The sequence below is a fragment of the Hoplias malabaricus genome, chromosome 11, assembly GCF_029633855.1.
Source record: "Hoplias malabaricus isolate fHopMal1 chromosome 11, fHopMal1.hap1, whole genome shotgun sequence".
NCBI classification, from domain to species: Eukaryota; Metazoa; Chordata; class Actinopteri; order Characiformes; family Erythrinidae; genus Hoplias; species Hoplias malabaricus.
Genome location: NC_089810.1, coordinates 22,926,582 through 22,943,689, shown reverse-complemented (window position 1 = coordinate 22,943,689; position 17,108 = coordinate 22,926,582). Strand labels below are relative to the sequence as shown.

Sequence of the window (17,108 nt, the reverse complement as noted above, 5' to 3'; positions counted from 1 at the left end):
AAGGGAGATTAGGTTCCTTTTTACGTGATTAGAACTTGCTGCATATTTTTTTATTGGTCAGTATGAGTGCAGAATATCAGTTCTTTCACATATATTTTTAAATAATTGTGTGTGTGTGTTTGTGTGTGTGTTTTAGTTCTTCATGTTGAGGATGTGTTTATTATCACCGTGTCCCAGCCTGTCCTTTTAACAGTAATTGGAACGATATTAATTGCTGTGTGGTTGCTGCTTGATGGCTGTGCTGGTGATGGGAGTGTGATAGGCTTTTTTTCTCCCGTCTTCCTCACAAACTAACAGTCGAGAGAGGGAGAGAGAGAACAGGAGAGAGGGAGAGAGAGGGGGAGCAGGAGAGAGATAGCCCTTCTATCACTACTGGAGCAGACGCTGCCTTTATCAGGAGCACGATTGGCAAAAGGGAAACTTTGACCGGTCTGAATTTTTCTCTTATCGTCACTGCCCCCCCTCCCCACCCCCACCCCCGTCCTTCCAACCAATCCAACACCCACTTACCCCCCTCCCCCCAGAACTCCCGACACCAGTCTCTCCATCACCACTAACATGTACACACACACACACACAGGCAAAACCCCCTTCATTCTTGATATTTTTCTTCTGTTTTCCTGAATGTCAGGTAGTGAACGCAGGCTTGTTCATACACTGGTTTGTTCTCTATCAGCCTTTTCCAACAAGCCTTTTGAATGCGTGGAAAAGGGTGCCATGGACCCATGTTAGCCCTCCCCTCATCTCTCACTTTAATTTTGAGGTATTCCTCTTCAGAGACAGGAGTAGGAAAGATCTGGCCATATCTGATGAGGTCGCCTTCTGCTGGACCTGACCTCAAAGGCCAGACAGTGGCCAAGCCCTCCTCCATAACCTAACATTGCCATGTTCTGCTGTTCCCTTGTAGACTTCACTTTTCTTTATTTGCATTTTTACATCGATTCTCTCTCTCTCTCTCTCTCTCTCTCTCTCTCTCTCTCTCTCTCTCTCTCTCTCTCATCATCTGTCCAGGCTGTTTGAAGCAGGTGCTTGTCCTTGATTTCTATCCTTCATTTCTCAGCGCCGATAATCATGACAGTTATGTCTTTGTAGACGATTGTGTTGATGAAAACCACTGCAGGTGTTTAGTGTTTTTTAATGTGGTCCTCCCTGTAATGATAATAAGTAACTTCTTTTATGTAATAGAATGGCTAGTGATGACTCATTTTTCATTTCTGCTTTCATTTATGAACACTAATATAAAGGTTTCATTTATGACGATTAGTGGATTAATGATTTGACTTTTATTTCTAAGTAATTTTCCTGCATTTCACAACATATATTTTAGTATCCTTTTGAATCCTGCTCTTTATAATTTCACATTCAAAAGGTAATACAGACTGAAACACTCCTTGCAACTTCAGCCTGAATGGGAATTAATATTATGTGTCATACGGCATACATTTATATTAAATAAACTGTGACAAATATCCATTAAAATATAACCATATATTTCAGCCTTAATTTCAGGCATATTGAATTGGATAAGCGGTTACAGACAATGAATGAATGAATGAATGAGTCGGAGATATATTTGGGTAAAATATAGCAATGTGGATTAAAATGCTTAAAAACGTTGCTAATAAATATTATATGCTTAATGTGGTGTTGAATTAAAATGGCAACAGCTGCCAAACACTTTGCTTTCCTGCTGTAATCTGCTGAGGATCTGAGTTCGGAGAAGTCCACAGCTCTTAATTGGTAGCGCTCTTAATCAGCAGGGCTGTTGATTGCTTATGTATTTGGTTAACTGTGGCTGTATCTTTGCTGAAATGTTTCTTATTAGGGTGGGGTTGTATTAAAGGGAATGATAGGCGGTGGCTAGGCTCAAGTGTCAGGAATGGGTTGATATGGCGTAGCAGCTTTTTAATCTATAACGTGTCCTGCTGCATGATATGCAAAATAAATTATGAAGAAAAAAAAAATTATCTTCAGAATGACCTTGCTGGCTGGAGGGTTTGATATTTTCCTCTGTGCTTAAAATTCTTGATATGCAAATGGCCATCACAGTAATCCCTTCTAGCTGCCTGACTGTCGCTCTAGCCTCTCTCTGCGCTCTCTCTCTCTCTCTCTCTCTCTCTCTCTCACTCACTTTCTGCCTTCTCTCTCTCTCTCTCTCTCTCTCTCTCTCTCTCTCTCTCTCTCACTCACTTTCTGCCTTCTCTCTCTCTCTCTCTCTCTCTCTCTCTCTCTCTCTCTCACCATCTCCATCTCCCACCTCTCTGTCTCCCTCTCTCAGATCTCTCACTCACTTTCTGCCTTCTCTCTCTCTCTCTCTCTCTCTCTCTCTCTCTCTCTCTCTCTTTCTTTCTCTCTCTCTCTCTCTCTCTCTCTCTCTCTCTCTTTCTCTTTTGCATGCTCTCGCTCGCTGAAACTGGAAGTAAACTTAGCTGAGCATTCAACATTTTTGCCAGCACCCCCAACACAAACACACACACACACTTCTTTATCCACAGCAGTTATTCAAATTACAGCAATAAAACATTATAATGGCGACGATAATAATGATTATTCTTATTTACTCTGCGTGGTGGGGTTTTATCATATTTAATTATAGAGGATCGAGGGAAGCGCTATATGCATATTATCAATGGCATTTAAATGCTGATAATTTATTTGGGGGAGCTGGAGGTGGCATTGATGAGTGGGCTGGAGGGGGCCTGATAGGTGCCGAGGTGCGGACCAGGTTTGCCACTGTCAGCAGAGACGCCGGCAAATCTGCATAGGCCTCCTGAAGAGTCCTGAGCTCCTGCAAATTAAAAACATATCAGCACTGTGCAGAGAGAGCGAGGGGAGGTGGGGGAGAGAGGGCTACAGACGGAGTGGGAAAAAAAAGGAGAGAGGGGAAAGAAAGCAATGTCTGGCAAATGGAAATCCTAAAACTGAATTTGGAGCAGCGTACATTGGTCAGCTGGCGCTACATAATGGCTTTTCATTGTAAACGTAATGAATATTTTTCACCCTGTTTTCTAATCTCTCACAGATTAATGTACATATATTTTTAAGGGAATGCATCAGGTAGATGAGCTAGCCACAGACCACATAAGCTCTTCTTTAGGAACCCACAGCACCCAATTGGTAGAAAGAATAAGTATTCTGTGCACATTAGTGAAACAATTACATTTGGCTGATGTTTGCACAAGAAAACAATCAGCAATTAGCTAGTTTTTATAAAGTAATTTATCCCGTTTTGGTAGTTCAGTACAAGTAAAGTCACACTGTATTTGAATGATGATGCTACAGCTCAACCAAAGTGTCACAGCATAATTTAAATAATATTTTAAACAACAGGTTATTCTGTAATTTGATGGTTTCACTTTATTGAAATAGACAGGATTTTTTCGGGGTAATCAAAGATAAAATAAAAATGAAATGTGTTTATATAGTTATTTATATTGTGACTAATAAATGTCCTGGTCCCAGGGTAGGACGTTTAACACAGTGGGCCAACTCTAATTTCACTCTACAGTATCCACAATCAGCAGTAAGAATTAATAACTGATGCCCTTCTAGGAGGTGATCTTATATTGTTACTGAAAAGTGTGATTGTGATTTAAATGTGATGTTGATACCGCTATGTCTCACTGTGAGCTTTAGGTATTTAAAAGAAGAAAAAGATAATCACAGGGAATTAAAAACCTATGGTAGATTTTCATTTTAAATGTTTTTCCTAAGTTTTTCCTGATTGTTTCAGATGCAAATTCCAAAATATCTGTTCAATCAAGTGATTTGCTAATCATTTGCCTTTTAATTTACCTCATGGGTAGTAATTGCACACCAGTAAGTGTTTAATGAACATATTTGTATTGTGCTCAGGGAGACAATAGGGAGAGCAATGTGTAGCCTTTATCTGACACAGTCTACAACACTCGAGTGAAGAAGCAGAATGTACTGGAGTGTCATTCAGTCTTCCTCCTGTCTCTATTGTTTCTCTGCAGAATCGCTGAGCCTCTGATCTCTGCGCTGTGTGTGGATACAATGTCCAATTCTGCTCCACATTTCAAAGTCAATTCAAAGGCTTCCTACCTCAGGTTATTTGCATCTGCCCATCCTTCTCAGTTCAAGGACACGAGAGGCAAAGATCTTTTTTCCTCCTGTTTTCAGTGTTTAGCGCTCTCTCTGTAGTCACGGGGTTCAACGGCACTATTGTTCTTTTACGATAGATTGATAGCAGCGTTTTGAATGTACCGAAGCAGATATAATTGACATCAGTTTTTTGTCCCCAAAATAATATTATTCCAGAAGATTTGTTACAAAAACGTTATTATAATTTCCAAACCTTGATAAATTGAGGGACACCTGGTTGAGGATGCGTTATTCAAATGCTTCAGATGGCTATCACTTTCACTCAAAGTGACATTTTTCCATGGCAAGTTCTTGACTAACAGTTTTTAGTGAAGGATTTGCATGTGAAAAAACAAACAAGCTTCCTTGATTCATTTAGATGTAGATTTGTGGCTTTGAGTGATGACAGGTTTGACATGTTTATGTTCAACAAAAAAAGATATGGATTTCCAGTGGTTTCACCCAACATCCACAGAAGTGTATGGTTATCTTTACAGTGATCTGTGAAATACGCTCTCTGCCAAGAAACAAACCAACCCTCCTAAGTGGTAAGATTTCAGGAGAAGGAAAAATCTAATGGAAATTCTAATCTAATGGAAATTCTGGTAACGTCAGGTCATTTTGGTCCATTTCTGTTGTCCCATTCTGTTTGAAATGTTTATAGATTTTAAAGAACAGCTGTGGTGATTAAATAATGAAAAATGTTAGAGAAGTGGTTTACACTCAGACTTTATCCTCTTCAACGCATCTTTACGTATACATATTACATATTCAGATATAAAAACGTAGAATTATTAGCATTATTACTTAGCATTTACAGTGAGACTTCTGGAGGTTTTGTGAGCTCGAAGGAGGAGTTGAGATCTTATAAAATTTTATAAAATTGTCTGTAAAAAGATTTAGGCTTATTTGTTTTTAAACAACATGTACTGGGCACATCCAGCATCCAGTTGTTTACAGGTGGACAGTGTAAGCTCTTCAGCACTTCAGAACATCTTGGAAGCTTATGCGCAGGTTTGCTATAAATACGTATCATTTTGGTCCATTTCTGTTCTTCAACAGAAATGGACCAAATGACCTGAATTTAGATTTGATTAGAATTTGCATTAGATTTTTCAGAGCGAGAAGTTTAGTTTGTAGTTGTTTTAATGTTGAGGCAGGCTCTGGACTCACTCATGAACATTTTAAGTGGTTAAATGTTTTGGATTTTTCTGTCCACATTTGTCTCTATTGTCCCTAAAAAAAGAGAGAGAAGAAAGAACAAAAAGAGAAGAGAGAGATTTAAGAAAAGGGAGAGAGGGAGAGAGAGAGTGCTGATTAAGACGGTGACATGATTTCCGTCTTTTGTGAAAGGCAGAGTGTGGTAGATCAGAGATCTGTTGAGGTAGGTGGGAAAGGGAAAAAAGTGAGTGCAGGCAAGTTACCAGCACTTTTTTTTTTCATTCTCTTTTTAATGGGTGCGTGGGAGTGAATGTGTCTTGGCAGCAGAAACATGTTTTTAAAATGACAGCACTAATGTTCCATGGCAGCGCTGTGGGAAGTTGATGGTTTTCAGTTAGTTGTTGCGTTTATCATCTGCTTTTCTGCAATCTGTCTTTATTTGTTCCTGAGATGTGGCTGTGGTTGTGCGGCGGTGTGTGAGGGGCTCAGACGGAGCTGTTATCTGGGCTTCAGCAGAGCCGGCTCAGCGTCAGACCGTTAACTCCCGTCGACTCTCTCTCTCTCTCCCTCTCTCTCTGTCTCTCTCTCTCTCTCTGTGTGTCCCTCTCTCTGTCTCTCTTTCTTTCTTTCTTTCTTTCTTTCTTTCTCTCTCTCTCTCTCTCTCTTTCTTTCTCTCTCTCTCTCTCTCTCTCTCTCTCTCTCTCTCTCTCTCTCTCTCTCTCTCTCTCTCTCTCTCTGGGTACACACACAAACACCTGAATATATTGTTACCCCAAAATACACTTCTCACACAAAAGTGCCAGGTCAACCCACAATGAAGTACAGTAACAGTACAATCTCAATCTCAATCTCTCTCTCTCTCTCTCTCTCTCTCTCTCTCTCTCTCTCTCTCTCTCTCTCTCTCTCTCTCTCTACACCCCTGTCCAGGATTTGTAGGTTCAGTTTTTCTGATAAAACACTGTTTGTTTGCCCTTTTTTTTCCCTCATCTTTTATACATGCCACCATTTCTCTCTGGTCGGGGAGTATATCATTGATGTGGGAATTCAAACCTTGTATCTTTAGAAAAATGAAATATGAGAAGCAATAATGAACTTCCAACATGAAGCTAAGAGTAACAGGAAAGTTAAAATCACAAGAAATGATTTTAAACACCACAACAATGACTGCAGAAACTTTCTGAAACCAGCTGCACAGGGCACATTCCAAAAATATCAATAAGTTCATTAATATCAGTAATATATCATATAAGTTTTGGAGTTTAGCTAATGTGATCAGTTGATTCTAAAGCTTTGCCTGGTAGTGTGTTTATTATTGATTAAATATGTCTTAGAACATCCACAGGCTAGGTTTTAGTTTAAAGCACTTTACTTTGAATATACTTTCATTATAAGCAGTGGGATAGTGTAATAATTATTGGTGGTAGTTAATATCATGACTGATGACTTCAAAGCATGCAGATTTACTTCTGTAATTGCTGTAATGTTTGGATATTGTGTGTCTTAAGAGTGAATAATTCTCCTGTTTTGGCCCAGGTTCCCCACACACCTGCAGTGTACTGTAGTGTAGTGCGGTTGAATGTGGGATGAAGGTGGTTGAAAGTAAAGTGTAACGACAGTTTAATATATGTCACAGGAAACCCAGTGAGTGTTTGGTGATATCTCTGTGAGCGGATGGAGAGGGTTCGTTTGTGTGTGCAAGTACAGTGTATAGGTTGTCCGTGCAATGATTGACTGTGTAGGAAAGTTATGTGTTTAATGTAGGAGATAGCCTGCTCTTATCCCTCACTGCTCTCTCTCTCCGTGTCACTCTCTGGCCGTGCTGATGATTGAGAGGTGTGGGGAGGTGTAATCTAGAGCGGCATTTCTCACTGCTGTCCCACCACTATCGGCCCGACTGCACCATGTGGCCTGGACGCTGGTGGCGGCAGGCAGGACACTGCCACTTCGATTGCGGCCCTATCAGATGCCTGGAGCTTTTCCTGCCACTTCCTGTCCCTTCCTGCTCCATGTTTCGGTTTGTCTTTCCTCCCTCCAGCCTTCTATCTCTCTACCACCAGCTTCCCACTAAGTGTGTTTATGTGTGTGTGTGTGAAAATGTGGGTAAAGTTGGCAAAACACAGAAACTGCTAGTGAAATGTTGTAGGCAGAGGTAGACAATATAATAATTGCACAGAAAAATTAAGCTATGCTTTTTCTGTGCCTATCATAGAAAACCTCTTTAATTCACAAAAACTGCATGTTTCATTATGGAAAGGACATTAGTCCTCTTTAATGTTGAAGAAAATTTATTATGTTCATAGGCCAGAGTAGATTTTTTTTTTACAGTGCCTTCTGGGTTGATCTATCAATTCGTGTCAAACCTCAGGGGACGAGATGTTATATGTAATACACTAATATTTATTTATTTACTTACGTATTTACTTACATTGTTTATTCCTAGTGGGAGGGTCACCATGTGTCACCATGTGCATATAAATAAGTTTTCGTACTGCAATATTTAGTGGAAGATATGCCATCATCATTATTTTTAGTATCATACAGAAGTCCCTGAACTGTAAAGCATAAAGGCCAGCAAACACCAGGTGTAAAAATACAAATCCATTCTTTTAAATGATGCTGCAAAAAGTGTCAGTAAGTTGACAACATGTGATAATTGCAAAAATATGCAGAAAGTTTATTTTTTAAAACTATATAGTGGTGGAATGTCTGAATGATGTTCAGTTTGTTGTTTAATGGCAAGCTCACTTTCACTTGTTCAATGTGGTTAAACTCCATCATATTTGATGCCTGACAGGTTTGGTGTGTGTTTAAAGTAAATGAAGTATAAATGTTTCAGTCCTCGGGCTGTTTTTCTTCCACAGGTTGTTTTCGTGGAATTACAATGTGTGTGGGTGTGCGGGGTGCAGTGTAGGGTTTATAACCGAAGATCTGCTGAATGATGTTGCACATCTAACACTCTTATCAGTATGCAACAATCAAAGGGTGAAGTAATAAATATTTACTGTAATTATTTTAATGAACAGTTATTTTATTTTAATGATGTTGTGCATGAAATGTTGACTGGCTTCTTTACTCAGTAACTATGTGGAATTTGGATAACTTGGTTTCTTTTATATTACATCATTTCTCTCATCCCCTTTTTGAAACGGCTGATATGTACAGCATTTTATATTATCACTGATAATATCTACCATCATATCTAATTAATTGATACATTTTAAGCCACATTTAAACTATAGTGCTGTGGCTTTAGAGTGACATTTTGTCCTTTTTTTTCTACAAATTGTAAATTCACTTGCTGCTATCATTAAAATGTCCTTTTTAAAGCCAGAAGGAGTTGCTAAAGTAGACATGAAATAATTATTGAATTAATTATCGAAGTCACATACCGTACAATTAATTTTGTGGCTTTGCCGGAGTCTTTTTACCCTGTCTATGCAGCGAGAATGTCAAGAAACATTTTCTAATTAATTTATGTGTGATTATCAGGAGGAGTTTCTGGAAGGTCTCCACTTTCAATTTATGAAAGGGTAACAGTGGTGGAGGACTGGGAGAGGGAGGGAGGGAGGGAGGGAGAGAGTGTGAGAGAGAGTGAGGGAGAGAGAGAGACACCGCATACACGTGTACACACAATTACTGCTGAAGAGTTGTGCTGCACACATTTCAAAATTACACCTAAACAGTTACCAAACACACTGTTAAAAGGAGAAATAATGCACATATTCCATTTTTTTCTTTTTACTTCTTATGTCCAGGATTAAAATGTAATAAAAAATAACTCCTTTCTTAACCCCTTTCCCTGTATAAAATAGGTATAAAATATCATAATACAACTTCATAATCTAAACTAAATATTTTACAGTTCTCTACTAAGTTGTTAAATAAGTAGATGAATGTAAAATATGTGGGTTTTAGTTTATTTCACATGGTAGAGGTGTCACACACACAAAAATGTAAGTATATAATAATTATTTTTTTCAAAATAAGTTTCTAGAAATCTATATTATATTAAGCTATTTAACATGGCCTATTTTTATTTATTAATATTATATATACATTTTATTTAATGACTAATATTACTGTTTGACAGAATAAAGTCATCCTGGATCCATTCAACTGCTTAGACCGTATCATAGATGATAAGTGTTTTAATGTATTGACCTACAATACGTTATACACATTATACAGAATTTGCATACATGGGTGATCGTGTGTAAAATAACTACCAATTTTACTACAACTACACTGGATTTTAGCCAGGTTATCAGGACTAAATCTTGTTGAAAGCAGAGGGAGAAATAAACACATAACCAATGAGAGTAGGAGATGAAGCTCTTGTGAAAGCGACGAGAACAAGTATAACAACAACAACCACTATTTAAAAGGTCTCACATTTTCATGGAACCAGGAGATAGAGGGGAGATTTGTAACCGTAACTTTTTTTGGAAAAGTAATTTCGGTTTAAATGAAGTAATAGATATTTAAATATGTGAGAAACTTTTAACAATTCACTTCAAGGAAAAAAAAACATTATCCGGTTTGGCAAATTGATATTAGCAATTTTATTTATTAATTTTTGAATGTAGTCAATAAATGTAGTCATTTTAAAGTTGCTAATATTATATTACCATATTGGTTAATAAATATTTAATTTCCAATTATGTCAGCATTATAAGGACATGTCTTTGTTAAGTACAAATTTATAGAATGTATAGAAAGCATAGAAAGCATCCCACTTCTGTAATTGCTTCACCCCGATCAGGTTTGTGGTGACACAGAATATTTGAGCTCAAGGCAGGAACACACACTGGACAGGGCACCAGCATAATACATAGTGCTTAATGGTCAAAACATGTGAGGCCAACCCACTACTTCTTTTCAAATTGTTGCTAAGGCAACACCACTGAACACCTTAGCACCCTGGAAGAGAGCACACATATCCAGTTCTATCTCATGAGTTGATAGATACAGTACCTGTACTTGCTAGCACTGTAAACAGAGAGACAGGAAGAAAGGTGCTATTCTCCCCACTTCGAGAGCAAGGCTAGTGGATTCCTAGCCTCGGATATCGCAGGCATCTCCAGGGATCAGACTCAATTTTTTTGTGAGAACAAAAATAACCCTAAAAACACTGACCCAAAAGCCACCTTTAGTTAGCCAGCATCAGGATGTGAGTTTCTGCGTGTTTCTGAGATATTATCTCTCTAAACTTGAGCTATCAGTGATCAAGGAAATATGACTAATTGATTCTGTGATGAAAACTCCTACTCTATGTCAGACCTGGGTAAGAGCATAACCGAACATGAACAAGATTCTTCTAAATAACACTGAATAACTGCCAACAGCTGAAAAGAGTGTAATTAAAACCATGTTTACCCAGTTAACCAACCGTTGCATGGATTTGCCAAGCAGATATATTTATCATGAGGATCTGATTTAATAACTGCACCCCAACATAAAGACAGATGTGAACTAGTGAGATAATTATAAAATTTGGATTTCAGGGCAGAGAGAAAGACTTGGTCTGACAAGTCAACATTTACTCCAGTTTTTCTGACTGTGGATAGGAAGCCTAAGAATACCTTGAAGCCCATGCCTTTAACTCTGGGCTGACTTTTAACAAATGAGTCAGCTTCCCTGCAGAAACTCATGAAGCTGAATTTTATAAATGCCTGAAGCTGCACTAAATAAAAGGTCTTGTCCCGCTCTACATTCATGGCTTAACCTTAAATGGCCTCTTCTAACCATAATTTTGTCAGCCCTCTGTGATAAGCATGACCTCTTTGACATCTGACTCATATCGCCCCCTGTTGGTAAGGGTTAATAATCTCTTCACAAAGTCCAGGGAAGTTAACTAGCATGATCTTATTTCACATGAATATAGTGGCTGAAAATCCACACATTAATAATGTTATTTTGAGCATTTATCGAATTATATTCTGTGTTGAATGACGGACTCTGTGTTCATCTCCCTGCCTTTTCAGTTTTCTTGCGTCTAAGGCATAAGAAGAATGTAGAATGTAGATAGCAAAATGCAGATAACAGAATTCTTATTTGTTTTCTTCAAACATGGGTCTTTAAAGCTACCTCGTCATCTTGTGGTCCTACTTTTCATATGCCTGTTTTATCTTATTGGCTGTTCTGCATGTTTGGCATCTGCTCTTTTCTAGGCCTTGTGCTGGGCAGATAAAAGTTCAGAAGTACAGTTAAGAGAAATTAGTTGTGTAAACAGTAGTAAATGTCAATGATAAAGTTCTGTGGAGCTCATCTGATGAGTGGCAATGCAGGTGTCTTATCTCTCCCCAGCAATAGAAGGCAAAATGGAAATGATGCTGTGGTGAGCATGAGATGCATATCCCAGAAATTTGTATCTTTTTCAACTGAACGGTTTGACCCATGAAGGCTTGGTATATTGGAATTAAAGTGTATGTCTGTGTGTGTGTGTGTGTGTATTTATGTGTGTGAGAGTGAAAGTGACTAAATACATGTATCTTCACTTTTGTGGATTTTTAATTTTTTCTACATGATTTGAGCAGTAGCTGTCCTTCACATTGTGGTAAAATGTCATGATGAATGAAGCAATAGAAATGCTCCAAAATTACTTGGAATAAAATCTTTTTACACTGACTTCCATTGAAAGTTGTGTGTTTTCCCTCTCCTCCTCTAAAGTTTCTATTTTGGGAGAGATATGCTTATAATTGGACAGAGATGATATGTAAAAAAAATATGAAAATGTACAACTCTTCAAACACACACACACACACACGTGCGCCCATGTGCACATGGTCGCACACATTTAGAAAGTGCTGGATTTGTCATTCAGCAGAGGTTAAACCCCACCTATTAGTGCGGGGTCGGAGTGCGCCCGAGATAAAGATTTCCTGTTGTACTTTGTCAAAAAATCAATGGCCGCGCTGCGATCTGCTCATTTGATATCAACAATAGTCTTTTTAAAAATCAATTAGTCCTGATAGGGCAGTTCATGTAGCTGAAGAACCACAGTAGCCCTCTGATTGGCTAAACCATACCTTTGTTTATCCATGGGACAGTGCTGTGTAGATGTGCTCTGAGAAAATAATTTAATAGAGGTGGTTCTTTTTCTTTAAGCTGTTTGTAAATTTATGCTCTATTAATACATATTGGGTCATATCTCATTGTGGAATTATTTAATCTTTCTCTGCTTTGAGGTTGTTTCTGTTCATCATTGCAAATAGACATATTATTGAAGTCAGTGGTTAATACAGCCAGTGAATGTTTGACATATAATTGTGGATATTTGTCCAGACCCTGCATCAAGTATTGCAAGTGTGCTTTTTTTTTTGCCAGGAGGAAAATTAATTACTCTCCCTTCCTCTCAGTGGCATGTTGTGGAGTGGTCGTGCTGACAGCCGTGTGCTGTGGATTCAGTTTCTACTCTAAGCTCTCTACTATGCTGACAAATGGACTTGTGATCTTAGTTTTCAGACAGCAGCTTTTTCTCAAAGGCTAAGTGTGTGTTTTTGCAATTTTTCAGGGACTGCACTGACACTGGCTCTTTTGGGGAAAAACATTATTAATGTTTTTAAAAAATAAAAAATGAAAAAAGAAGGATTAAAAGAATAGTTTTAGTGTTTATTAGAGGGAGTATTTCATAACTCTTATTCTAAAGTGATACTAAGGTTATATTATCCTCACGATGTCTGGCAAATGATTACAGTAGCTATTAAGAATGGACAGACATCGGAATTTTGGGGTGATGCTGCATATTATATGCTGCTACCTGAACATTTGCATTTAGAAATGTCACATTGCTTCATAGAGGTGCACAAAAGCAGGGAAATAAGCTAAAATTAAATTGAATAATGTTCTCCCCCTAGTGTCTTGCGGGTGTTATTTCTTTAATGATAGAGTGGTGTTTTATAGTGTTGAGGCCAGGTGCCTGGGTTATTGATAAGGGTCTGTATGGATACTGCCGGTGTGGCACTGTATTGATAAGAGCTCTGTGGACTCATCTCTATTGATAACGTTCCCAATGCAGGTTTTGGGCACTGGTCACGCAATAGCATCGATAAGGCCCGGTTTTTGTAGGGGGTTGCTAAGGCTGGACAGGAAGGTAGTAACAGAGGGCTTGGCTGAGCATTGTGTGAGAAAACGGTGGGGTTGTGGTGATAAGGGGCTAGTTCTTTAGAGAGGAGGCATCGGGGTTATTAGCTGAGAGAGAGATTTTAGAAAGATATTGCGCTAATGCAAAAATGAATTGCATGTTTTAACACATACTGTTAAACTGTGTGTTGTTAATCCTCTCTGAATACTGACTGTAATTATTCCCTAAGCACTGTTTAATGGTTCCCCCAGCTGGTTTAGATCGCTTAAAGGGATAGAATTGCTTTGATGAACATACATCAACGTATAGGCCACCTAGCAAGAAAAAACACTTTGATAAATTGTGATACATTCAAGTATAGCTCAAATTTTTTAAACTATTTTTAACCTTAAAAAAACTGACGTATTTTCAAATTAAACCAATGTTTTCAAATTAAACCAATTCCATTCTGCTCCTGTTTTTGGACATAAAATGTGCATAAATGTTTATATTCAATATCACTAGTGTAAATTTCCATTGGGACACCCGTTTTACACCACATTTACAATTCTTTTTTGTTATTAGAGTAGTATTTAACGCTCTGATTTTCTCTCACAATGGACCAGCTTTATGAAATGGTCTATAGCATTCTCTGAGGAATTTCCAGGTTTTGTAGATTTCCAAACTAGAAACAACATCTTTTTCCTCAAGCAAACCTCGAGCTGCTCCCTGTGCACTGGGGATGGCTGCCTGCCGCTCCAGGTGTGTGTTCATGGCCACGGTTGAGTTAAATGTGTAAGATAATGTTTGCTGTATGTTGTACTACGATCAAACAATGCAGACATTTGTGCACCCATACATATTCCCCTAATCACTGGGCATAAGGCAGGCACACTCGGTGCCTGAAAATATATTCACGCAATTACATCTATTTTAAACGTATTAAGAATTGTACCTCAATATTAAACTGTATTGTTTCTGGTTTCATGGTTTATTGAATTGTTTCCTAATCTAATCAAATCATTATACGATTTCTGGAGATTTTGCACCCTTAATGAGCGGTGGGTGAGGTAACCTGACCAAATACACATACAGGCACTTTTCCTGAGCTCTGCTGCTCGCCCCATGCTGATGGAGGGCTCATGTGATGGGTCAGGTGGGCACTGATGCTGGGCTGAGATTAGGGCACACTGATAGGGACCCCGGACTCCGGGCTTCAGTGGGGAGATAGCAGGGCCTGGACACTGGACTTCAGCCCACTGATAGCAGCACAATCTCTGATGGCTAATGACAAACCTGGTTAATGACCAACCCGCTTTACCATGGCCGGCCTGACCCTGTGCATATCTCAGTCACTCGATAATAATATGAGGATACACTTCTTCACCTCCATCTGTCTTTCTCTCTCGATCCGCGTGCTCCTCTGTGTCATAACCATGTCTTTGTCAAAAAGCTTCTCCTTTGTATAGCTCTCCTCTTCCATCTTTGTTCCTTTCTTCGTCCCTCCACCTCCCCTCCCTCACTCCCTCCCCCTTTCTCCAGGCCTTGGCTGTGGGAAAGCCATTTTATCAGCGTCTGTCTGTTGTTCTCTGGTGGGGATAGATACAGAGAAGATAGATGAGTGTTTTGACATGGAGAGTGTTAGACAAACACTCTTATCGGGCCGGCACTTTAGCCCGACCCCCGAAAGTGAGACTGAACCATGGAGAGACCTGGAGGAGTGTGTATGTGTGTATTTAAGGGGGGTTAGTTTAGAGGAACTGAACTGAAGTACCACTCAAGCTCAGTATGTCTTCAAGCCACTCTGCAGAACAGAGGAAATAGCCAGATGTGAGTGCTGACAATAATTCTTAAAGAAAAAGATAGAATGGGGGGCATTGTGGTACTCTGGCAGAATGTTTGGTTTTTCTTGGTTTACCCATAGCAGGTTAATTGTGGATTAGACTGGTCAGTGTCTGAAAGATGTTTCTGCTGTTTCTGGGAAGTGTCATATCTTTTTGTGGAGTGCGTGTCTGTTCCTGTGTCAGGCCTGCATCTGTGAATCAGCAAAGCCTTGACTCCTATCCCTGTTTTGCACTTATCTGTGACAGGAAGTACAAAAGTTCTCTACATTGTGGCCCACTTTTTTCCTTTCACTTCTTACTGACAACCAAACTCCCCCTAGTGGTGCATTCTGAAAACAGATCTTTTGACAAAGCTTATTTTTTTTGGCTTGGTATTGTTTAGATAACTTTTTTTATGCTTTTTTATTATTATTATTCTAAAATATTTCCTGAGTAACTAACGTACTGTCCATATAAAGGACAATTATAGTTATCTCAACTTCTTCAGTAAAAGAAATTGATGTAAAATGTATAGACTTTCCTCAGTCTACACAAGACCATATTAGGAGGTGAATCACTACTTTTCCACTCATTGTTTTTGTGATGTCACAATACATTTACATACGTTCACCTACTCGGCCTGTAGTAGTTAAATTCTGCCCATTCACAATAAAGAAATAACAAGTGTTTCATCTAGGTTTGCTTTTTGAATGTGGCACAGCACTGGACAATCATTCAAAGTACACATAAAAGTGCAGGTAAAAATGAATGATGACTGTTTTAGAATCAACACCAGCAAATACTTAAAAAAATTAAATACATAATATAAAAGGGGGAAAATATAGGTTATGAACCCTTGAAACCGTCTTGTCGTCTTGTTTATTTCTCTCTCTCACCCTATGACTTTGTGTGTGTGCGTGTGTGTGTGTGTATGAAAACAGATGATTTGGAGCCGAGTGAGGGGCTTGAAGACCTTAAGGTTTTGGCCCGCAGGGACCTATCAGTGGACACAGTGTGGGGACCATTCTCTGGAACCATCCAGTCAGATGCGACTGCAGACGGAACATCTAATGAGGTGAGGGGGAGGGCTGGAAAGGATGGGTCAAAGTTCATGTGCAAAATGCTAGTCCATTGGGGGGGGGGGGGGTCTGTAGGAGCGATAGAATATCAACACTATTCTTTGATTGTCTCTTCATCTAATTCCTTGCATTACTAATGTTCATGTGGTTTTTACTGACTTTTAAATTTTAGCGAAGCCTACTGTCATGTGCTGAAAGTCCATCCAATCATGTGATGCAGCACTGTGAGTTTTCTTTTCTCTGGCCACGTACTTGAACATTTTAGAGATAAGGCGCTCTCCCACCCTCTCTCTCTCACACACACATACACACACACACACACACACACAAATGTGAACTCTGACACACATACCCATGATCATATTTGCAGAGATTCAGGCCCAAGGAATAACATAGAATGAAATTTATGAAAATAAATACATTTATGATGCTTTATGTTGAGGCTTTTTTTTTAAAATAAAGGGTCACACATCTCACTCATAAAAATGGTTCTTTAAACATTCATCCATAGAAGAGTTATTGAAGTCAGTGGTTTTCAAACCAGTGGAAAAGAAGTGAGGATCCCTGAGGACTGTAATTTGAGGATCCCCTGAGAACTGTCCAATTCTGGCTGTTTTATGTTTAAGAATACACATGCCCTTACTTTAAATATAAATGTAAAACAATGATAACATAACCCATAGCCTAAGATGGTTGAGAAGAAACAAGTCTGCTCCTTTCTATGCTGTGGGATAAGCCATACAGCAGACGGCTGTATGCAAATGAAAGCTGGTGTCTTCTAGAACAAGCTCGCCTCATCTTCCTCTGAACCGTACGGGTTCTGTTGGCTGAATCCTGCGTGTGATTGGTTGCTCCCCCCCAGACGGACGCTCCTCTTTT

General features: G+C 39.0%; 1 protein-coding gene across 3 annotated transcripts in view; it reads left to right on the top strand.

The window, feature by feature from the left end:
• Window positions 1–17,108, top strand: part of zfpm1 (zinc finger protein, FOG family member 1) — an 83,242-nt gene that overhangs the window by 48,250 nt on the left and 17,884 nt on the right. For all 3 annotated transcript variants that reach the window (XM_066685354.1, XM_066685353.1, XM_066685352.1), the window contains one exon: window positions 16,092–16,225. In XM_066685354.1, coding sequence (XP_066541451.1) covers window positions 16,092–16,225 — 134 coding nt within the window. The remainder of the gene's footprint in view (window positions 1–16,091; window positions 16,226–17,108) is intronic.